This window comes from Vulpes lagopus, chromosome 1 (genome assembly GCF_018345385.1).
Source record: "Vulpes lagopus strain Blue_001 chromosome 1, ASM1834538v1, whole genome shotgun sequence".
Lineage (NCBI taxonomy): Eukaryota > Metazoa > Chordata > Mammalia > Carnivora > Canidae > Vulpes > Vulpes lagopus.
In genome coordinates, this window is record NC_054824.1 from 172,786,928 (window position 1) to 172,811,252 (window position 24,325).

Here is a 24,325-nt window from a genome sequence, read left to right on the forward strand (position 1 = left end):
CATAAAGTTGCACACCATAAGTTTCTAGTATAGGCAGGGCTGAATGACCTTAATTTTATGGAAACCAAGGATGTTTCTTCCTTTTTCTTATCTTTTGTGTTCAGAATGCTCCTTTTTCGGTTACTTTCCTTAATGAAGTAGATGTACAATGTATGCTCCAGCAGACATTAGAGCACATGCTCTGAGGTTTTGCCAAGTCATTTGGACTTGTTAAATGTTGAAGTATAACTTCTTTGGGAGCCCAGGAGCAGGGCCCACAAACATCAAAGATTGAAAATTTCTGGGGCACCTGGGTGGCACAGTTGATTTGACTCTTGGTTTCAGCTCAGGTCCTGATCTCACTGTCATGGGATGAAGCCCTGTGTTGGGCTCCACACTCAGCACTCAGCATGGAGTCTATCTTCCTCTGCACCTCCCCCCACGCTCACGTGCAAGGGCGCATAGTGCTTCTCGCTAGAATAAATATTTAAAAGGAAAGTTGAAAATTTCCTTGATCAATATCAGACAATTTTACTTCTAATGTATGATTTACGGTTATTAGATTTTATTAAACAAAACATCTTTCTTTTGTCTTTCCTTCCTTCCTTCCTTTCTTTTTTTTTTTTTTTTTAAGATTTTATTTATCTTTTCATGAGAAACACAGAGAGGAGAGAGAGAGAGGCAGAGACACAGGCAGAGGGAGAAGCAGGTTCCATGCAGGGAGCCTGACGTGGGACTCGATCCCAGGACCCCAGGATCATGCCCTGGGCTGAAGGCGGCACTAACCGCTGGGCAACCTGGGCTGCCCCCTTCCTTTCTTTCTTAATCTCCATATCCAATGTGAAACTCAAGCTCACGACTCCAAGGTCAAGAGTCACATACTCCACTGCCTGAGCCGGCCAGGTGCCCTATATTTATTAGATTAATTTTAGGACATCTAATGTGAAATATTTCTCTGGTTATTTTAATAGTTGCTTTATCTTCCATTGACCTCGAATATCTTTCTCCTTCTATTGACACATCATTACTTGTTCTATTTTTACACACCCTATCACGTTGCATTTCTTATTTTTCTCTGACTCCATTAGGCTACCATGAGATTTGGTTCAGCGCATACTATCCTGGTCCAGTTTCCTATGTTATATATAATTGGTAGAGGAGGCACCAAGGCCATAATCACATGTCCTTGTATCATAAGTATGTCTGTCCAAAGGTTCAGCAGTAGTAAAGGTATTTGGGTTCCATTCCAACAACATATCCGTAGGAGCGTGTTTTCCTTCTGTCATAAGACAGCTTCCTGTGGCCTATCGACTACTCTCCCTCTTGATACTGGGGAACTGCAGAAGTGTGGTACCCAGTGTCCTGTTTCATACTTCAGGTGTCAATATCTGATTTCACAGTTTCCTAAGGAATCACAACCACTAGGAATGTGTGGTATCTACTCTACTTCTGTTTGACTTGTCTATTTTTTTTTTCATTTTAAACAACAAGACGCTTGACTTGAAGGGAAAACTATCTAGGATTCATTTCTTTTAGAGTAATTTATCCCTACTTAAAGACAGATTGCCCTACATGTAACAGCTACATACAAAAAAGTTATAAAACTGTCCTTGGGGGCAGGGGGTGGGGGTGAATGGGTGACAGGCACTGAGGGGGGCACTTGACAGGATGAGCACTGGGTGTTATTCTGTATGTTGGCAAATTGAACACCAATAAAAAATAAATTTATTATTAAAAAAACTGTCCTTGGTTTTACAATGATAAATGAAAAACATTAAAATTCTCCAATCGAACAAGGTATGCAAGGATTTTTATGTTGTTCTTTTGTTTTTGTTTTTTTTTGTTAAACAGTGAGAGCAAAATAACTTACTGGAATATAAAGATAAGAGCTGACTGAGCATGCCACTAATGGAGAGAGGGGGTATTTTCACAGAAGCAGTATTTTCCCCCATCCCATCTCCATTTGATGTCGATCAAAACATACCTTTGGCCATTTAGTCAAAAAAAAATGCAATATACTTGTGCACATACACAGTTACTTTATGTACAATAAAGGAATGGGGAAGGGGAAGTGAAAGAATAGAGAAAACTATACTGTAGTAGTCAGGATGTGGTGGAACCAAATCACGGCTCTCTATCTGAGAATGTCTTCTTGGTCTGGAGGAACAGAGTTCTGGAGTAAAGTAGCAGGTTCCCTTTTTAGTAGACACCTCCTGTCTGCTGCTGGAACACCTCAATTGTATCTTCATCCTCCATTGCCAACTGTGCAGGTGTGTCTGTTTCATTGATTGGCTGCCCATCAAATCGGAATCTGATCTACCTCATTGACAAACCCTGTCATTCACAATAGGCTTTCGTTAGTTTACTAAGTGGTGTATGCCTCTTAATCTTAAACTGCACCACAGAACCATCCTGCCCCGCCACCTTCAAATTAATATGATCGTTGTCCTCAGTCTTCACTCCTTCCTTGGGCTTTTCATTGGCCATGACGAGTGCCGGGGTCTCCTCAGCTGCCGCTTCACAAAAGAGGTACCAGGTCCACACCGAATGAGCACACAAGCATTGACTTGTCTATTATCTCAGGAGACCAATACTGCCCTGAGATTATAGCTTTTCTAAGATTTCACATATCAACCAATCTTAACTTCAACATTGACAATCTACACTTAGAGAAACACATTTTGTGGCATTTTTTTAGTGTTTCATTATTTTTAGCATTTTCTTCAACTGCTTTATGTCAAATTTCCATGCTCTATTTACTTCCATGTGAAATTCATTTACGTATTGTAATATACTGTTGATTTTATCCATCTGTGTACACAATGTTGACAAAGTTGCCATGCATGTGTGTTCAACTGAGACTGTGTGGTTTCAAATTTTTCAAAATCTAATGTGATTTGACCAATTTGAAAGCAAGAAAAAGTGGCTGTTATTGTTCCTCCAATTAAGCCTCCTACTAGTCCAATAAGGAACTATAAGTGTTTCTTTCTTTTTAGTGAATCTGGTTTTATCATAGATTGCAAATTGGACATAAACAAAGGTAGATAAAACTGAGCAGAATTTGGGGATCTATATCTGGCTTCAAAGTCCTCTATATTAAATTTCAAAGTATAGGCTACCACTGTAGGTTCCGATACAATGGGGAGAAGTTTTATTAACATAGGTTCCCATACTCTTAGGGTAGAACTCTGTGATGTGAGAAGCCTGATGTGTACCATGGCAGACAAAGATATGTGTTCTAGGCTAAGTTCCTATATGTCCTCCGTACACTTTACAAGGTGTCTCTGTTCTTTTAAAGTCTGGATATAGTGACTGAGGATCTATTCTTATTTTTCTAATAGGTAGATAAGGATTAAAGAATATAAGTTGGGAATGTAGTAAATGATCCATTTTTTGGCATATTTATATTTAAAGATCTAATTGCCCATTCTGCATAATCAGCAGCTGCTTTTATAATGAAACGCTAGAATACGGAGTAAATGAGGAATTAAATTGGGGTCATTCTCATGGAGTCTCTTCCCATGTGTGCAATGCTGCACTTGATTCGGTAAGATAAGGGAGAAGAACAAAAGTCATCACCTCGTCTTCTTGGTATATAGGTTGGGTTATAATATCAAAGTCAGTTAGTAGTTCAGGCCAATCTTTATCCTTTACATCTGAAGCCTTTAGGGGTGCTATAGTAGCAGGTGCTATAATTTCCCCAGGACCATATCTATCATTATGTTTTTTAAATCAGTCCTTTCCCTTTTGGGGGCACTTGGGTGGCTCAGTCGGTTAAGCCTCTGACTCTTGATTTCAGCTCAGATCATGACCTCAGGTCCTGAGATCAAGCCCTGTGATGGACTCCATGCTGAGCCTGGAACCTGCTTACAATTCTCTCTCCTTCTGCCCCTCTCCACTCATGCACTCTCTCTCCCTCTCTCTAAAAAACAAAAACAAAAATACAAGAAAACCACAAAAAACCTTTTTCTTTTCATTTAGATTCTGGGGAATTCATTTAGATTAACTAATTAGTGCTAATTCTTATTCTGTGGATGCCTGTAATGCTAATTCAGTAGGATTTTTTCCTTGTTCAGGATCATTGTTGATTCTTCGAGATTAAAGTGGAGGTTTCCATTGCTCAATCAGCTTCCCCAAGTATTTGGTTTCTCCCCTGATTGAAGGTTTCCAGCAAGTAGATGATGCTCATAAAGAAGGGTGGAGTGGAAAGGTTGGGCTTGGTGATGCCGGTGACATTGCTGATGCTGACGAGTCCTCATCTGTAATAAGGTGACTGGGATGGTGATCTGTGGAGAAAGTAGAGGATGTCACAGACAGTGGACTTGTATTTGGACCAGAAGGTGGGGTTTCACTTTGGAACAGTGGTGCACTGCTATTGCTGCCCCGTTAGAGTATCTGTAGCTGCACTGGGTATGGTATCTAATAGTGAGCGATAGGCAGCATGCTGTACTGACCTGCTTAGGAATATTAAGAGTTAAAAATGCATAGCAGAGGGGCGCCTAGGTGGCTCAGTCAATGAAGCGTCTGCCTATGGCTCAGGTCATGATCTCAGGGTCCTGGGGTTGGACCTGAGTCAGGCTTCCTGCTCAGCAAGAAGTCTGCTTCTCCCTCTCCTCCTGCTCCTCCCCGCTGCTCATGCTTTTTTTTTAATAAATTTTTTTTAAAAAGAAAAAAAGATACATAGCAGATTCATGCGTGACAAACAAAGGTAGTGTTTATACATCTTTAATTCTTTCTCATTGTTCTTGCCACTCAAGAAAATCTGTTGTTATTATAGCTCAAGCATAATTGCCCTGAATCATGCTAGGCTAAATATTGGGCACCTACTATAAAAGATGTTTTTTCATGCCTGAAATTTTTATAGTGGCATCATATTATTTTCTTTAATTGATGTAATAAACTTTTTCCTCTGGTCTTCCAGTAGGTTTTATTAGTAGCACATGCCACTAATAAGTAATAATCTACACTTTTCCTTTTAATTTTGATTCTGGGGTATTAATTAAGATTAATTAGTGCTGGAATTCACTAAGCTTTCCAAGAAATCAAGAGCTGGATGCTTAGTAGCTGAGCCACTCAGGCGCCCTTATTTATAATTATATTTTTAATTGTTTTCTTCAGACACATATCAATGTTTATTTATTTATTTATTTATTTATTTATTTATTTATTTATTTTTTCAATGTGTTTTTTAAACATAAATTTCAGGAATCTTCACCGTGCTAGTTTTCATAATAAGTTTGTCTGCCTGGTTATTACATTTGGTTACTTCAGACTTATTCTTCTGATGTGCAGAGACTTGTGTGAAGAAAATGGAGATGTCAGTTAGTAGTACTTTCTGCCATATGTCCTTACTTCAGATTTTCCTATTTCCTATTTTCCAGTTGTTTTCTGATGATGTTCTTGACCAAAGGGGTTATTTCCTTAGTGATTGCCCATGAGTCTAAGAAAAGAAATACTTCAGGGGGCACCTAAATGTCTGCCTTTGGCCCAGGTCATGAACCCGGGGTCCTGGGTTGGAGTTCCGCATCCAGCTCCCCAGAGGGAGCCTGCTTCTCCCTCTGCCTATGTCTCTGCCTCTCTCTCTGTGTCTCTCATGAATAAGCAAATAAAAATCTTTAATTAAAAAGAAAATAAATACTTCATTTTGATTCTCCTTAACAGATTGGTAGCCAATTTTATGGCTGTTATTTCAGCATATTGTGCTGTTTCTCCTGAGCAGACCATGAGTAGCCTTGAGGCCACAGCATGCCAGTGTACTCCATGTGGTATTAGGGGGACTGACCAATCTGTAAACCATGTCTTATTGAATGGTGTGGACCAGGGTGGTCCCTACGACTCAACTGCTTGAGGTTAGATAGCCTCAGAAATTCCAGCACATCCATCACTGGCAGTTTATCAGGAGTGCCAACCCTTCATTTGTACACCTGGCTTGGAAATTATTTCCATATTAGGGCTTCGTTGTCAGGAATACCCACTCCAGAATAAGCTATTACAATTTAAGTATAGTTTATTTTCTGTTAGTGGCTCTGCATTTTGTAGAGTAACCAGGTGAATGTTTGAATTGGTTGATATCTGCTCTTGGACCATGGGAACTTGTTAGTGCAAAATGCAGATTGGGTAAAATTTTGGGTCCCATAACTGCTTGGGTCATTGCTTGACACAGGCTCCTGCTTGACACGAGAGACTCCGTTTTGCTCTCTACAGAAGGAGTAACCTTTTTAGACCAAGTGACTTGTTCTGTGACTTTGTGTAATTGAGTTTTAACTTCCCCTGAAGCGTTAATCCAGGCACAGCACTTCCTGGCCACAGAACAGATACCTCCTTGCTCAGCTAAAAGATAATCAGGACTATTCTGTTATGAGGGATGCAACTTCAGCTAGAGAGCCTAAGGATCTTTGTTGGGCTGCTACTGCCCTAGCAGTAGAGTTGGCAACAATTTTAGGAGTTAAGGAGAAGTTCTTGATCATAGCCTCACCTACATTTATTTTTAACCAGGGGATATAAGGACCTACCAAAAGGAGTGAATCCTGAATCGGGAAAGTCTCCTGGTAGGTCCTTTTTAACTAAACAGTGTAAACTTAGGGTAGCTGACCAATGAGATATCTTACTTTGCTTGTGAAAAGTTAGGGGCACAGTTAGATTTTCTCCTAGGCTAAAATAAAAGGTTTTAAATTCCAAAGGTTACCCACTTTCGCCCCCCTCTCTACCTCCTAGCAATGGCTTGAGAGATATAGGTGAGGGCATTATCTTTCCAGGGCAATGTCAGGGTAAAAGAAAGGAAAAGAAAAAAGAATGAGTTTTATGTTTAAAGTATGAAGATTTAAAAATATAAATAAAAAATAAAAATATAAACAATAATAATAATTACTAATTAAAAAAATAATGTATGAAGTCTTGATGTGTCATCTTGGACCTACCTTGGAAGCAGTCTACCTTGATGTGAGCTACCTCTCTTCCTCATCGATTTGACTTAGAGGTCTCCAGCATCTTGTCATTTTGCAGCAGTGTCAGTGGTCAGGAGCACGTTGTAAGGTCCCTTCCTTGTGGGCTTCAAGACTGTCTTCCTTTGATGATGTTTCTAGAATCCCCAGTCACCAGACTCCAGACTGTGACCAACAGGATCCTTTGAATTGGGATCCAGGGGGGCTTCTTTGATCCATGGATGACAGGCTTGAGTAAAGACATTTGGAATGGTTGCTGGTCATGCTAGCATGAGACAATAAGTGTCAGCAGAAGGCTGTACATTGATAGGATTTCAAGAAGTTTGCAGGGTTTTTGTGAAGGTTCATATGATTTTTCCAGTGGAGTGAGTGCTTAGATCACAGGAGATCTTTCTCCAAGTGAGAAATAGACTTTTTAAGGTTTTTTTCTTTTTTGCTACTGTGGGGGCATCAGCCTTGCATCAGGGGAAAGCTTTAATCTATCTAGAAAACACACATATTGTAACAGGAACATATTGTAACCCATACTGAGTGGTGACGAATGAAGTCCAGCTGCAGGTATTTTAGGGGCCCCAAGGGAGGAGGTTTGAAGCCTCTGGGAACAAGCAAAAACCAGATTTACAGGACTATGGGCCAGGCAGATAAGACATTTTTGCAGTTTTACAGAAGTCTCTCTCCTAATGTCAATTCATAATTTGAGTTCACCTTAAATGCCCTGCAGTGGGTAAAGTAATGCAAAAACTGAAAAATGGTATTTGCCAGGGAGCTGGGAAGAACCAAGTGGCCATCTTGGGGTTCCCATAGCCTCAAATGTTTGTTTAATTTGTATCTATTTTTTTACCCACTTTAATTTCTCCAATTTAGAAGTGGACTGTTACAAGGACACTGGGATGGCAAAAGTCTGGAATGAGAGGTCATATATATATATTAGTCTCTCTCTCATTTTTTATATATATATATATATATATATATATATATATATATATATATATATCAAGCCAAAAGTTGATAAACCGGGATCCCTGGGTGGCGCAGCGGTTTGGCGCCTGCCTTTGGCCCAGGGCGCGATCCTGGAGACCCGGGATCGAATCCCACATCGGGCTCCCGGTGCATGGAGCCTGCTTCTCCCTCCACCTGTGTCTCTGCCTCTCTCTCTCTCTCTCTGTGACTATCATAAATAAATAAAAAATTAAAAAAAAAAATAAAAAAAAAAACCAAAAAAACAAAAGTTGATAAACCTATGCTTGGTAATTCATATTTTAGTATTTTGTCTTATTTGGAAGTGATCTATGTGGGGCATCCTGATTGGATGGGAGCCTTGGCACAGGCAGTTAAAGAATTCACTCACCCCTGAACAATTATATATATATATATAATTAGTTTAACATGTAGGGAAGGAAAAATTCTTTCCATGCTCTTCAAGTTCTTTCAGTTGGACTAAGAAATATATTTAGACAGATTAACAGGAGGAAGAACCAAACTTTTATTACATGTCCAGAGAGTCCTGATAATGAAATTGAGAACTAAAGATATGATCAAGATAGGCAATTTTTATACATTTTAGACAAAGAGACAATAAATTTGTGAGGAACTGACTGGATAAAGAAAACAGGTGTCTGGAAGCTTTTATTAAGTAGGTAATTCTAGGCAGAATTTGGGTTGAGGTAGGAAATTAGAAAAAAGATAATGAAGTGTTTTTTTTTGTTTTGTTTTGTTTTTATAGCTTTCTTGGCTTTAAAGTCCCTATCTCTGGTAAGAAGGATGTCTTTTTACTTCTTAGTACAAGGACTGTATTTTTTTAAAGGTTTTATTTATTTATTTGAGAGAGAGAGAGAGCAAGCAGGGGGAGAGGCAGAGGGAGAGGGAGAAGGAGGTTCCCTTCTTAAGAGGGAGCCCAACCCAAGGTTCAATCCCAGGACCCTGAGATCATGACCTGAGCTGAAGGCAGACACTTAACCAACTGGGCCACCCAGGTGTCCCAGGAATATACTTTTCATATATGAGTTTAGTCTCCTGTTTTCAGGGGGATGGAGGAGGATCTGAGTGTCTTTGTATGAGCTGCCTCCTAAACAACTTTTATTTAAAGTAATCAATATTTTCAAGTGGCACATTTTGGATGACCTGCCCTTGGTCCCTACAAGCAGATCCCTTGGAATATTGCAGGTAAAAAAGACTTCATTTAGAATTTGACTTTGGGAAGATGGTCAAAAAGATCAACAAAAGGTTTTTTTTTTTTTTTTTTTTTTATTTATGATAGTCACAGAGAGAGAGAGAGAGAGGCAGAGACACAGGCGGAGGGAGAAGCAGGCTCCATGCACCGGGAGCCCGATGTGGGATTCGATCCCGGGTCTCCAGGATCGCGCCCTGGGCCAAAGGCAGGCGCCAAACCGCTGCGCCACCCAGGGATCCCTACAAAAGGTTTTAAAGTATTTATCCAAATAGGATCACAGATCATGAATAAACTTAAAAGGTAAAGAAATCTTTACAGTCTTATCAAAAGCAGACCAAAAGTCCAAGAAAACTTTGTTCTTTCAACAGACAGAAAATCAAATTCTAATTGTGTACCAGCTTACTTTTGATATTAAAACTCATTTAAAAAATCAATTTATTTTAATCTTAAGCAGTTTGACCACACATTAAAATTCCTTTTTTAAAAAAAATTCATTTTCCAAAAAATGTATCTCCATTTCTCATACCTGGGCTCCCCGACTGCCCCTTCTGAAAACACAACTTGCTTTTCTGGCATACAGAAATGATTCCTTTATTATTTCTTTTTAGTAGCTTTAATTATACATACTAATTAGAATTCTTAACCCTTCAAAAACTTAATATCTAGTGAAAGCTAAGAAGCAGTTGTAAACTGTCATATGGTTTACAGCATTTAAAACATTTTTCTAACATATGTATACATTGAAAAATTTTTCGAAGTACATGTTTTTAAAATTTTTCCCATGTATCATTAACACATCCAAATATATTTTAGTTTCTTTGAAATAAGCCAAAAGTTGATAAACCTATGCTTGGTAATTCATATTTTAGTATTTTGTCTTATTTGGAAGTGATCTATGTGGGGCATCCTGATTGGATGGGAGCCTTGGCACAGGCAGTTAAAGAATTCACTCACCCCTGAACAAAAGAGATAGAAGTTTATAGAGTACACCATAAAGGAGTGGAGGCAGGATAGCAAAGGAGAGACTGTCTTTGGTGGTGAGGGGCTATAAGTACAGGGTGGAGGGAGGGAGTATGGGCCCTATAGAATTTTCTCTTTTTAAGTAACTATGCTGGTTATAAGCAGCTCATTGGTCAGTTACCCTCTCTGACTTAATGAGCTTGTTTGCATCAGCCAGGTGGTCACTTGGTCCGCCTTGCTCACGTTTCCATTGCTCAAGCCTATTACCTAAAAGTGGCCTCTGCAGTCTACATATTTAATGAATGTAACATAACTCACCATTTAACTTAGCACAACTTTAATGTTTCTGGTTACCAAAAAGATTTAGGAAAACTGCTTTAAAAACTTACCTAACTTTTTAAATTTAATTTACTTGTTCTTAACGATTATGTTTGGATTACCCACAAAAACTTTATTAAACAAAGTCAGCCATTACCCTGGGCTATTGTTTTTATTCGTGGACAGATCTTGTAAGAATCCAGTTGGCTAGTAAACTCAAGTAGAATAAAAGTTTTATATTTAATGGTGGGAACTCTAAAGACATGTTTGTTTAATTAAGCTGTCAACCTTAAATGAGCTTTTATATCAAATATTTTTCCAGATCGCATGAGCTTGGAAAATATTTGGGTTAGTTTCTATCTTTTTGAGAGTTTAATTTTTAAAAAATATTTATTTATTTTTAGAGAGAGAGAGGGCACATGCTAGCCTGTGAATGAGGGAGGGGCAGAGGAAGAGGGAGAGAAAGAATCTCAAGCAGACTCCCCACTCAGTGGGGAGCCTGCTATTTGGCTCCATCCCAGGACCCTGCTATCAGGACCTGAGCCAAAATCAAAAGTCAGACACTTAGCCAACTGAGCCACCCAGGCATCCCTCTGAGAGTTTTAGAATGCCCAATCCTTATAAGCATTTGCCTCCAAATCAACTAAATAGAGCTCTTTTACAAATTAATTTTAGCAATACCATCTAGAGGTAGAAAATACCACGTAACTACGCTGCATATAGATAGACATAGATGAAAATACAGATATAGAGAGCTTACAGCTTCTGTTTTAAAATTATTGCCATATTGAAATAGGCACAAAATTTACTAGTTACTGGGTCTGAGTTTGTTTTTCTGGTAGATGGAATCAGTTAAGGTTATCTGTTTAGATGGCTGAAGCTTAAAAAAGCTTTTTTTTAAAGCTGAGCTTGGAAAACTTTGAAAACTTTGTCTTAATATACACTACCTAATGTTCTGAAATAGCATGTTTTTATTCAAATAGCATCTTGAAACAATCATTATAGAGTTCAGGATATACAATGGAACAAAAATTGGCAGAAGATAAGGTGGTTTTGCTGACAATGAATAATTAGAGTCCTGACTCTGTTTCTTACCAGCCATGCAGATTGGAGCAAGTTATTTAAATTTCCTATACTTCATTTTTTTTTACATGAGAAATGGGTGTAGCACCACCTATTTTGTGGGGTTGTCATGACAAAAATACGTACATTGGACAAAGAACTTGAAAATAGATTGGATTTTTAAAGTGGCATGTGTTAAAGTAGGATTATATGTGTTTGTGACTTCAGAAGAGCTTGCACAAGAATTAATAATCCACAGACTTTTTCTCTTTGGGGATCTTTGGAACTTATGTTAAAGTAACAGTGTTATTTTTTTCATTTGTAGAGAAGACACTTAAGATTCGTATTTGTCCTTGGCAAGTCAAGTTCCAAAAGACTTATCCCCCTTGTTTGTTTTTTTCTTAATAAGAATTACTTCTCTGTAATTTGCATTTGAAAGAGATGGACTAGATAGAGTTCCTAGAGAATACCAGGTGGAAAATTGCACATTTACATTTTAAAGGTACAGGGGAAAAAAGGCAAGTTTTTCCTAGAAGGACTTGTGTTCCCTTAGGACCAGAATTTTTACACTTATAAGCTTTTTGAGATAAAAAACAAAAAACAAAAAAACAAAAAACAAGGGGGGGGGGTAGGTTTTTGAATCTGTAAAAAGTACTTGTGGTCTTTGAATTGTTTCTGGAACCACACCTCTGGTCCAGGGAAGACTAGATTTATAAAAAAGGACAACTATTTTTTAACTCCTCAAAGAACCAGGTTGCCACCTAAATGGTATCAAAGGACTGACATACTCATCCACCTATGAAAATGCCTTCTTTGCCTCTGGGTATATACAGTTTAGAGAAGAAGACCTAAAAAATTTCCTGTAAGGCTCGGAATATCAGTTTCCAATTTGGCCAGATTACTGATGATAGAATTATTAAATCCTTTAAAATGTCTTATCAGGTTTTCAACCAGGACAAATAGTAAATATTTCCGGCAGGATTAAGCAACCTCATGGACCAAAGAGATGTCCTTAAAGAGAGTGTAAAAGATACTATCTTTGTAAGGTCTAGAGTCATTCCCAAAGGTAGTCACAGATAGAACTTGTCCCAGGCAGGCAGAAAGCCAAGCCATGTTCTTAGGGTGTAAAATGAGGCAAGCAAGAAGGAAAGAGCTAAGGGTGCCTGGCTGGCTCAGTCAGTACAGCATGTGACTCTTGGTCTATGGGTGGTATGTTTGAGCCCCATGATGGGTATGGAGATTACTTAAAAATAAAAACCAAACCAAAACAAGACAAAAAAATCCCCACACACTCTTGAGAATCCTCCTGAGATTTAAAAAAGTTTTTAACTTGACCAAGGAGTGACAGAGACCTGAAGATCACCTGTAGCCTGAGGGGTCTTATTTTAGTTAATGAATTAATTACTTTTCTCCTTTCTCTTTTTTTCTTCTCATGATCTGATTTTAAAAGGTAACTTTAGGGACACCTGGGTAGCTCAGTCAGTGAAGCATCCAACAGTCACTCTCAGGGTCATGAGTTCAAGCCCCACATTGGGCTCCATGCTGGGCATGAAGCCTACTTATAAATCAATCAATGGTAACTTTAACAGTCTCTTCAGAGTGGAAAGGCAATCCAGACCGGACCCCTGGGATGAGTACTGATGAAGAGGCAGGCAGACAGGGTCAACCCCCTACTCCCAATCCTGCCCCAAGAGGAAACCACCCTTAAAAGGATTTTACACCTGGAAGATGCCCTCCAACCTTTCCCACGTGATGGATAGATGACAAAAACCTGATTGGATGACAGGGGCATGGAGGGTTAATCAGATTAGAACAGCCCGTCAACAAGCCCAGTTTCTACTGGATTTAGGAACTCTGGTGGCAACTCTATCAGTTCCCCTCCCTCTTTGAGAGCTTTGTTCTCCTATCATTCAATGAACTTACTTATTGATCAGTATACCTTGCTTTGCTGTGCACCACTCTGTCTGGCTTACTTCTTCATTCTTCGAAGCAGTGTGACTAAGAATGGCGGGCACAAAGGAGAGGGAAATCCTGTAACTCTACTCAAGAACAGAGGCGAGTAGTGAGAGTTATGTCAGTCTTGCAGTCTTGTTTAGGAATCCTTTCTCTTTCTCATTCACTTTTTGCAATGAATCTTTTAATGAAACTGTTCTGGGATTTTGAAACCTTTTGGAGGCTTCTGCTTGCCAGTTAAAACATATCCCATTCTGCTTAATTTGGGAATCTTGGCTTTCAAGGGCACTTTTTAAATTATCTTATCTAATTGGAATGTTCCCCATAATGGCCATTGCAATGCCATGTTAAGTACAATTTTTCTATTTTGCTGGTTATCTGCAGGTTCCAGGGCTGTAGTTCTTAGACATAAAACAAACAGGTGTGCCAGAAGGTAGTATGCTCACTTCCGGATATAAAGATTCCCATTTCCTTTAGCTAGGTCTTTGGCTTTCTTGGAGCCAAACTAAAACTAAAACAGCTGCTGTGAAGCTGGGGATTGTGCATGGTTTACAGTGTACCTTGTCGTATGGAAGTTTTCTTGAGGTTGGTGGATGACCTAGTGTCAATCTAATCCTCCTGTGACAAACTCAATCTAACATGAGACTTTTCTTGAGGTGGCAAGCCGTCAAAGAGCTCCTACATGTTTAACCTGTGTCCAACCCATTTTTGTGGCTTTTTGGCTTCCAAGATCCCAGCTAGTAATAGCCTTTGTTTACACAAAACCATACAAACATACCAGCATACCAGCAGTAATCAAAACAGGTGACTGCGGACTGGCCAAGAGAAGGCCATGGGGACCACCAGCAATTCCCAATTCGGACTAAATCAGCAGACTCCCTTCTGGGAGACTGCAGATGGGAAATTGGACAAAAGATTCCAAAGTGGAACTGTGGACTGAACCAAGGGGCTAAGGACTGGTGCTCTCTTACAGCCCCTGTCAATCTAGACTGACCCATTAACCCTGGACTGGAAAGCCAATTAGATAGATAGATTAATTGCCAAAAACGGAGCTGAATCAGAGAGGCGTTGTTGGAAAGGGCGAGAAGACAGTGGACTCACAAGGGTTTTGGGGGTGCTTCTTATGTGTCTCTCATTATCCCCGAATGCCATCAGAAGTTCGCCTCAGGTCTCGATGCTGTCACCAAATCTGTTAAAAGGGCAAAATGCAGCTGAGTAAATTTGAAGACCTAATTGTCTTTATTATATGATTTATGAATTTGGCACATCCCATCTAGCAAGCAGAAGAGAGCTCTGAGGAATGGTACAAGATGGAAGGTTTTTTTAGAAAAAGTGCGGGACAAGAAAGTTACTAAAAGAAATGTTCCAGGCATGGTTGCTTTCCCTTAGGGGGAAGAACAAGGGGTCTTCAGCAGATTGCTTTGTCTTCCTTTGGGGGATGGAAAGGGCCCATGTGGCAGACTCACTGGTGCTGCTGGAGGAATTCTTGATTGACCTGTTAAGCTTACATTTCTGGGGGAAGATTGAAATTGCAATTAGATTATGCAAGTCTCCTGATTTGGGGATTTGCCTTAAGAGATGGCATTTGGGTATTGTGGTTTTCTTTCTAATACTGTGTAGAGGGGTGCTATGTCTTGTGAGCTTATAAGTGAGCAGACACAGTATGGGGAATTTAACTGGAGATGAGGGAGCATAAATGTAAGAGTCCTGGCTTTGTCAATCAAGGTGGCAACTGAAGTCAGGCTGGAAGTGAAGGGTCAAGAAAGAATTCTTGAGAACTTTTTGGTTAAAAAAAAAAAAAAGGCCTTTTATTATAGCTTGGGGCTAGGATCATGGGCAGAAAGAGCTGAACTTTGCGTGAGGCTGGTGGTTATATGCTTAGTGCTCAAGGGAGAGGGGATTAGCAGGGAGTATTGGATCATAAGTGTCTTCCTTGAATTTCTACTCATAAAACTACTTTCACAAGATTTCTCTGGTGCTTATCATTAAGCTCGATATTGTGGAGGCCGAGAAAATTAAGGCCATTCCACTTTAAGTTCAGCGTTATCACAAGTACAGCCATCCCAGGCCCCTGTGAATAAGAGCTGAACTTTACCTTACTTCAGTTACAGGAAGAAAACAGCTTACAGCTTAACGTCCTAGAAAGCCCCTATTAGAATAAGAACAGAGCTCAATGCCCTTGAAAGCCCCATATCAAAATGTAAACAGAACTTGAGAAATTCCTCCACCCCTTCTGAAGATCCCCTAGACCAGCCTATAAAAACTAAGCTGAAACCCACCTGGGGGTCCAGTCCCTGCTCCGCTGTGTCGGGTATACTTGGACCCAAGCTCGAGCTTGTAAACAAACCCTCCTGTGTTTGCTGTTTGCATCGGTGTCGGCTCCTCGGTGGTTTCTCGGATTCGTAATCTTGGGCACGACAGATATTAAGTATTGGTGAGATGCACAGGCAGTCATGAGACCCTTTAAGAAGGTAGCAGCCAGCACCTATTTGATCCTTACTGGAACTAGGCAGGACATAGATCAGCCTTCTGGGCTAAAGGTGAACATTTTTCTACTTTTATCCCAGGGCATCAGCAGCTGTGTCCACCACGTGTAAGGGTGGGGACATACCTGATGCCACAGGGTCTAACTGGCATGAGAAACATGCCACAGGTCATATCTGAGGGGCAAAAGTTTGTCCTAGAAGGCCGACAGCAATTTGATTCTTTTCAGGTCAGAATACATGAAATGGCTTATCAAAATTAGGGAGGCCAAGAGCTGGGGTGTGGACAGAATTGATTTTAAGGCTTCAAAGGAGGCTAATGTCTCCCAGGGCCGGGAAATAGCTTCAGGCTGATATCTGGGAGAAGAGCATACAGAACTACAAAATCAGGAATCCTTTGGCCACAATAATCAGTTGTCCCTAAAAATTTTATGTAGCTTTCTTTGTTTTGGGAAGAGGGATGGACCTCATCGACTCAAGGTGTTTTGGAATCAGCTTTTAAATGCCCTGAGACTGTCTCATGTCCAAGTACTTAACAGTTCTTTGCACCCTGGAAGTTTAGATCTGGAGCTTTTATGGCCTTATTTACCGAGTGCCCTTGAGAGGATGAAGGGACTATAAGGGCTCTCTCCTTAGTTTGATTACAGAGCAAAAAGTCATCAACATATTGAACCCACATGGAGCCTTGGGTAAAGGTTGACCCAAACTCTGGGTTGGCTTTAAGGACTTGGGAAAATATTGAGGGAGACTCACAATATTCTTGAGGTGTTCAAGTCCATGTTAATTTCTTCCCTTTATTTATTTTTTATTTATTTAAAAAAAATATTTTATTTATTCATGAGAGACACACACAGAGAGGCAGAGACATAGGCAGAGAGAGAAGCAGGCTCCATGCAAGGAGGCAGATGCCGGACTCAATCCTGTGACTCTGGGATCACACCCTGAATCAAAGGCAGATGCTCAACCACTGTGCCACCCAGGCATCCCAATTACCTCCCTTTAAATGGAAATGTGAAAGGAAACTGTGAGTCAGGGTGCAATGGGATTGAGAAGAAAGCTGAGCAGAGGTCACTCACAGTAAACCAGGCTGCATTACAGGACTTGACCTAAGAATAACAGCTAGATTTGGGACCCCAGGGTGCTGAGGAATTACAAAGGGCATATGGCCCTTACGTCCTGTACAAATTGATAAATTTGGTTCCCCCCCCCCCCCCCCCCCCCCCCCCCCGGAGACAAATTTGCCTTCTTTCTTTACTGGCAAGATTACAGTATTACAGGGGCACCTGGGTGGCTCAGTTGGTTAAGTGTCTGCTTTTGGCTCAGGTCATGATCTTGGGGTCCTGGGATTGAGCCTTGTATCAGGCTCCCTGCCCAGCTGGGAGTTTGCTTGTTGTGCCCAAGATTGTGAATCCGAGAAACCGCCAAGGAGTCAACACCGATGCAAGCGCATGAGGGTTTATTAGCAAGCTCGAGCTTGGGTCCAAGTATACCCTACACAGCGGAGCAGGGACTTGGACCCCGAAGTGGTTTACAGCTGGGTTTTTTATAGGCTGGTCTAGGGGATTTTCAGAAGGAGTGGAGGAATTTCTCAAGTTCTGTTTTACATTCTGATGTGGGGCTTTCAAGGACATTGAGCTCTGTTCTCATTCTAATATGGGACTTTCTACCACGGGCTTGGGCTCTGTTGTCTTTCTGATACGGGATTCTCTGCTGAGGGCAATTCTGAGCTCTGTTGTCTTTCTGATATGGGATTACCTGCCGAGGACATTGAGGACATTCTGCAGTTTTTCCCATAAAGTTCAGCTCTTATTCACAGGGGTCTAAGATGGCTGTACTTGTGCTAATGCTAAACTTTAGGTGGGATGGCCTTAATTTTTCTCGGCCTCCACATGCTCACCACTCTCTCTCTTGCTCTCTCTCAAATAAATAAAAAATAAATAAATAAATAAATAAATAAATAAATAAATAAATAAATTTAGGAAAAAAAAAAAAGGATTGGGGTATTACAAGGTGAGATAGTAAAGACCAGGATGTGGAGGCTGAGAAAATTAAGGCCATTCCACTTTGAGTTCAGCATTATCACAAGTGCAGCCATCCCAGGCCCCTGTGAATAAGAGCTGAACTTTACCTTACTTCAGTTACAGGAAGAAAAGAGCTTGCAGCTTAACGTCCTAGAAAGCCCGTATTAGATTGAGAACAGAGCCCAAGCCAAGAGCAGGAAGCCCCTATTAGAATGAGAACAGAGCCCAAGCCAAGGGCAGGAAGCCCCTATTAGAATAAGAACAGAGCTCAACGCCCTTGAAAGCCCCATATCAAAATGTAAACAGAACTTGAGAAATTCCTCCAGCCCTTCTGAAGATCCCCTAGACCAGCCTATAAAAACCAAGCGGAAACCCACCTCGGGGTCCAAGTCCCTGGTCTGCTGTGTCGGGTATACTTGGACCCAAGCTCGAGCTTATAAATAAACCCTCGTGTGTTTGCATTGGTGTCGGCTCCTTGGTGGTTTCTCAGATTCACAATCTTGGGCACAACACAGGATCCCCTGTTTCAAGATAGAATCTATTGGGTTGATTCCTTGCATCTCTGGAGACAGGGTATTGAGCAAAGGATGGAAATGGTTTATTTGTTTCCAAGTCTCACTAGCAGTCCAACACCATTTGTATGTGTACCCAGAGGCTAATTGGAATATCTTTTAAAGATTCATCCTCTTCAGAGGATTTTAGATTAGGGTGAGCTTCCAGTTGTTAAATAACAAAAATTCAACAAAGTAAATTTGAGGATCTAATTGGCTTTATTAATCAACTCATGAACTGGGCAGCATCCTATCTGGTAAGCAGAGAGACACTCCATTGAGTTAAACAAAAGAAAGTTTGTTTTTTGTAGAGGGCATTTAAAGAGAAAGAAAGAAAGAAAGAAAGAAAGAAAGAAAGAAAGAAAGAGAGAGAGAAAGAAAGAGAGAAAGAAAGAAAGAAAGAAAGAAAGAAAGAAAGAAAGAAGAAAGAAAGAAAGAAAGAAAGAAAGAAAGAAAGAAAGAAAGAAAGAAAGAAATTTATAGCAAAGAATGCATTGTTTAGGAAAGGTTGTCCTCCTTGAGCAGAGTGAATGTGGTCTATGCTGATATTGACTGAGAAATTCCATGCTGATGGACGAGAAGTTTCACATTCTTGGGGTGTGAACCTGCAGTTCAATTAGGTAGTAAGTCTTGGTTTTTGGACTTGGCTTGAGTTATGTCATTTTAGGCCAGTTTTCTTTTTAACACAGTAAAAACCTGGTCTGATGGCAAGGAAATAACACTCTTCTCATTGCAATTTATAGTGGCATTAAATTTGCACAACAAATCTCTGCCAGGAAGGTTTGCTGATAAACAGGTGGAAACTAGAAAGGCATGGTGAGTGTTAAGGGGGCCTAAGGATGTTGGGGTGGGTTGAGACAGGGGTAATAAGATTGTCCGGAAACTGTAATAGTTTGAATAGAATCAGAGGGAGCAGGTAGAGAGATAAATTTTCCAAGAGGATGATAGAGAAAGTTATATCTGTGTCAATTAAGAAATCCCATTCCTGATCCTCTACTTTAAGGTTAATGGGGGGGTTCCAGAGTGCAGTTGAGGATGGGCTGACATTGTCATTTCAGGGGAAATTGTCTCTCAGGAGAAAAATGAATTTTCTGAGGGTGACCAAGTTTAGGGAAATTTCTTTTTGAACTTTTATTTATTTATTTACCTACCTACTTTATTTATTTATTTATTTATTTATTTACTCATGAAAGACAGCAGAGAGAGGCAGAGACATAGGCAGAGGGAGAAGCAGATTCCCTGTGGGGAACTCTGTGTGTGGGACTTGATCTCAGGACCCTGGGATCACAACCTGAGCCAAAGGCAGACACTCAACCACTGAGCCACCCAGGTGCCCAGACTTTCTGTTTTAAAAAGGCATAGGACAACCTCTCTTTCAGTCACCTGGATTCTTGTAATATCTGCATTTGTCTGGAGGTAAGTAGGGAGAGCTATGGGAGAGCCTTGAATTACTCTCAAGAGTCATGCTTTTGCCTTTCCAAAGATTCGAAGCAGCAATTGTTGCTATTAATTCTTTTTTTTTTTCTCCCTTTCCTGCAAGCTATTTTCCAAGAACTCAGTGGTTGCCCCACCCACCCAACCACACTGTTTTGGATATTGATTGATGGATAGATTGAGGAATCTCAATCTCATTTCTCCAGAAGATGGCCTGGGAGAGGAGAGGCTCTGGTCATGTTTCCTCTGTGAAAGGAATTTTCTCCAGGGCCAGCATGATAACCAGAGTAAAATCATCAAGCTTTAAGGGGAGAAAGACATCCTTTGAACAGCCAATCTAAGTATCTGTGAGTGGGGTTGTGACTATCTACCACTCTTTCTAATTTCTCTAAATTCGGTAGGATCGTCTAACAGCAGAGGTAAAAGGGCTTTATTATTTAAAAGATCTGCAGTCCAGAGGACATGAATTCTTTGCAGTAGGGGTCCAGGATACATGTGCAAAGGACATTACATAGGAATGCCTGAAAGTGGCAGAGCTTGATTACAAAGCTCTGGAAAATGGGGAGTTATAAGATAAAGCAAAATGAGCCTTACTGCCCCACCCCAGTTCTGCCAGATTTACTTCCTGACACTCAGCATTGACACAAATAACTTGTATTCCCCAGTCCTGGAGATCTCACTGAAGAGCTCTCTGCAGATCTTGTGAGGAAAGGGAAGTGACAACAGGCAGCTGGTTGTTGAAGGGTTCTTCCAGGGAAGTTGGAGTTTTGGGATTTAGGACTGTTGTCAGTTTTAAGCTGCAGCCTCGGTGATTTTCATGGGTGGGCATACAAGACTATGCAGCTGGTAGGGGACCAGCTTGAGCTCTGCAGATCTGCAAATGCACACATGTACCACGGCAGCCAAAGGTCAGCTGATAGGGTGAGTAGGGTGCATACATGGACCATGAAGGTCATAGTAGGCAGGGGCATGGAACAGGTCAAGTTTAGGGAGAGGCTAAATCTCACAAATGGATCATGGGGGTTCATGGCATTTGGACAAGTATGTGTAGTCCCCTTGAAGGCAAAGTTGGAGGAATCTGAACTGCCTTGCCAGGGCAGGGCCAGGTGGGCTAGCTGGGGTACTCTTCATTAAGCTGGGGGAGCACAGATTACAGGTTTGGGGGATGACAAATTTTCCTCTACTTTTCACGGCTCTTCTAGTTGGTCTAGGAAATTGACATGAGACAGATTAATAGGAGGAAGAACCCCCACATTTTGATTACATGGGCATGAAGGCCCAATAATGAACTTGATACTGAAAGAATATTGAAGGTATGTGCTTTGTACATTTTAGACCCCAGGGATGCTCAGAAGTCTTTTAATCTTCCCCAATCTAAGCATCCCCAGGGATGCTCCGTAGATAGTCTTTTCTACCTCTAATCACCTCTTGGGTAATTTTGTAGGATTAGTGAGCGAGGCATATTTGGTATTGCCCTCCTGCCTTTTACAATAGTATTCCAAATATGTTTTCTAATGAAGATTGTTAGAAGAGAGAAAGTAATGGATCTCCTAAACTGAGAAGGCACTTTGAGACCAGAAAACAAAGCAGGTGACTCCATAGAGTTTACACAGAGTTTTACTCAGGGTAACTTATTGACAAGGAATCAGGCAGATGGCTATCCATGGCAGCTGCATAGTTATTCTCAGCAAAGTCCAGACCTTAGTCCACAGATTTTGTCAGTGAGCCCTCTTGCTAAACTATAGATCCTAATAATTAGAGCCACAAATAGAGAAGACTATTTAACTCATGCCCATTGTGCATATTTCATGTTACACTTGTGCATATTTCATATTACACTTTCTTAAGACATTGATGAAGATGTTTTGCAGTGACTGGTTCATTCCAACCACCAGACCACAAAATCCCTGATAACAATGGTTGAATGCCTAGAAGACCACACCCTGACTGATCCCTTCCCTGCCCACAATTATGGGCTAAACGTACATTGACCCCCACTCATGATCACATGCTCTCTACCTGCTGTCTTACATATACTAGCCCCCCTGCTCAAACCTTTCTCTATAAAACTCAAGGTGTCCATCTTGCTGGTGGAGACATTGGTTGTTAAGGCTTGAGCCTGACACCTGCCCTGGTGGCTGGCACCTAAAATAAATTTCTTCCTTTCTCTTTTCCAAACCCTCGTCTCTTGAGTTAATGGCTTCTGTTGTGATAGTTTTTCTGAGTTTGTTCAGTAACATTGTTGGCAAACTCATTCAGGAGCTATGCTTTTGATTTGTCCAGAATTTTGGGATTCTCCAGGATGGAGCAGTTGGCTAGGGCAACATGCCAGGACTTATCATTTGTTTCCTAAGTTAGTGGCTGTGATAGATCATTCAGTAACAATTTTACAGAGGGAGGGGACATGCAGAAGGGCATTGTAGTGAGATTAAAGGGTTTGCATGTACCTAATTGACAGCTAACTTTTAATTAGATCTTGTGGCACCATCTGTGCATCAGGAAGGGAGAAGACTATGTTAACTCTAACAAGTTCATGGGAGGCCAAAGCAAGCTTTCTCATCCTGGCCTTGGTGGACGTTTCTAAGGTATGTATACTAATCTCCAAGGGGCCCAGAACATACAACCCAAAGAAAGGTCATCATGTGAACACGAGCAAGATGGAGGGCCAAAGATGGAGTCAGTATAGTTGGCACTCCTTCAGAGATGCTTAATAGAAAGTTCCAAATAGTTTTTAATACAGTAAAGCAGTATTAAGACAATTTCTGGGTTCAACTAGATGAAGCAATCTATTAGCTCAATTGGTTATTTATGAAACTTCAAAGATGTTTTGGAATAGGGACTATAGGGCCCAAGTGTATGCTGACCCAAGAGAGCCACTTTGGCATGAAGATTATTTTGAGTTAAAAAGCAATCAAATCCCAAATCCCAGCAGATTCAGGAAAAGCTCTATCACTTCCACGACTGCCTGAAAAGAAATTAGATATAGGACCTACTTCAGGAAGAGAGCTATCACTGTAGATTACATTATGAAGTAGGTGTGGTAGACAGGGAGGGTCCTGGCAAGGCCTGTTTGATCAAGGTCCTTTGTTCCATTGTTCCTGAGTCACCCAGCAAACATTTATTTACCATTTACTCTTTAATTCTTTCTGAGGATTGCATTCCTGACCTTTGAAGACACAGACCCCTAACCCCTTCTCCTTAATGCAAGATGACATATATACTTCATTTTGCCTGTCTTTGGAATTTCCATGTCCGTGTGTATTTCCTGTATGTATGCCTTTATTTATTTTTTTTTAATTTTTTTTTTTTTATTTATGATAGTCACAGAGAGAGAGAGAGAGAGAGAGGCAGAGACACAGGCAGAGGGAGAAGCAGGCTCCATGCACCGGGAGCCCGATTCGATCCCGGGTCTCCAGGATCGCGCCCTGGGCCAAAGACAGGCGCCAAACCGCTGCGCCACCCAGGGATCCCTGTATGTATGCCTTTAAATTTGATTTAGTCTTATTTAAAAAAAGATAATTATTGTGGCCAATGTTAGCATCCAAACTATATAACAGTTCTATTAGTTTTATCTATTCAAAAGCTGTTTATAATTTCAGTAGGTTGCTATAGATGGCAAACAGTATATTAAATTTAATGTTTGTCAAACTAGTAATGGGCTTTAGCAGGTTTTGGTCAATTACAAATTTAAGATAATTTATCATTCATATTTATAATTTCATACCTGGCATGAAGTATGATATATCCCACAGCACTGACCAATGTTGATTATTTACATTGGGTTAGGTTGCTGATAACACCAAATGTTTTGTTTTGGGAGGCAAATTAATGCTCAGATTTTGTCTTTGCCAGAAATGTAGTCAACACAGGTTTGCTGTGGAATTTCACAAGCCGATAGCATTAAGGATAATGCCTTTTAATAAGCCAACAAAGAAATAACATATTCCAAATGAATGACAGATTAATTACTCTATTGTTTCAGGCAAGGGAAATGAAAAGAATAAAGTCCAAATTCAGTTGAGCTGTATCTTTTGTTAAACAAAATTAAATTGAGTAAACTTGAAGATCTAATTGTCTATATTAAGTGATTCATGTACAGACAACATCCCATCTAGCAACTAGAGGAGAGATGCTGGGAGGAGTTGTATAAAATATGAGTTTTTTGTTTTGTTTTTTTAAATAGGAAGAAGGAGTTTAAGGAAGCTATTAACAAAAGAAAAGAATGTTCAGGCCAGGTCAGGACATCTTTGGTGGGAAAGGGAACAGCAGAGTTTACTTTCATGCAGAGTACCTCACTGGGTGCTGATAAGCAAATTTCAGACTGACATTTAAAAGGTCAATTCTTGGGGTGCCTAGGTGGCTCAGTTTGGGCTCTAGATATCAGCTCAGGTCTTGATCTCAGGGTTGTGAGTGCAAGCGCCAAGTTGAAAAAAAGTCACATTCTTGGGATAGC

General features: G+C 40.5%; 1 protein-coding gene across 1 annotated transcript; it reads right to left on the bottom strand.

Annotated features, from left to right (window-relative positions):
• Positions 1-2,124: 2,124 nt before the first annotated feature.
• On the bottom strand, positions 2,125-2,466 carry LOC121471401 (small ubiquitin-related modifier 2-like). The gene is given in 1 exon segment (XM_041722145.1): positions 2,125-2,466. A coding segment is annotated over 1 exon segment (288 nt). The 3' UTR covers positions 2,125-2,178.
• Between the last annotated feature and the right edge of the window lie 21,859 nt (positions 2,467-24,325).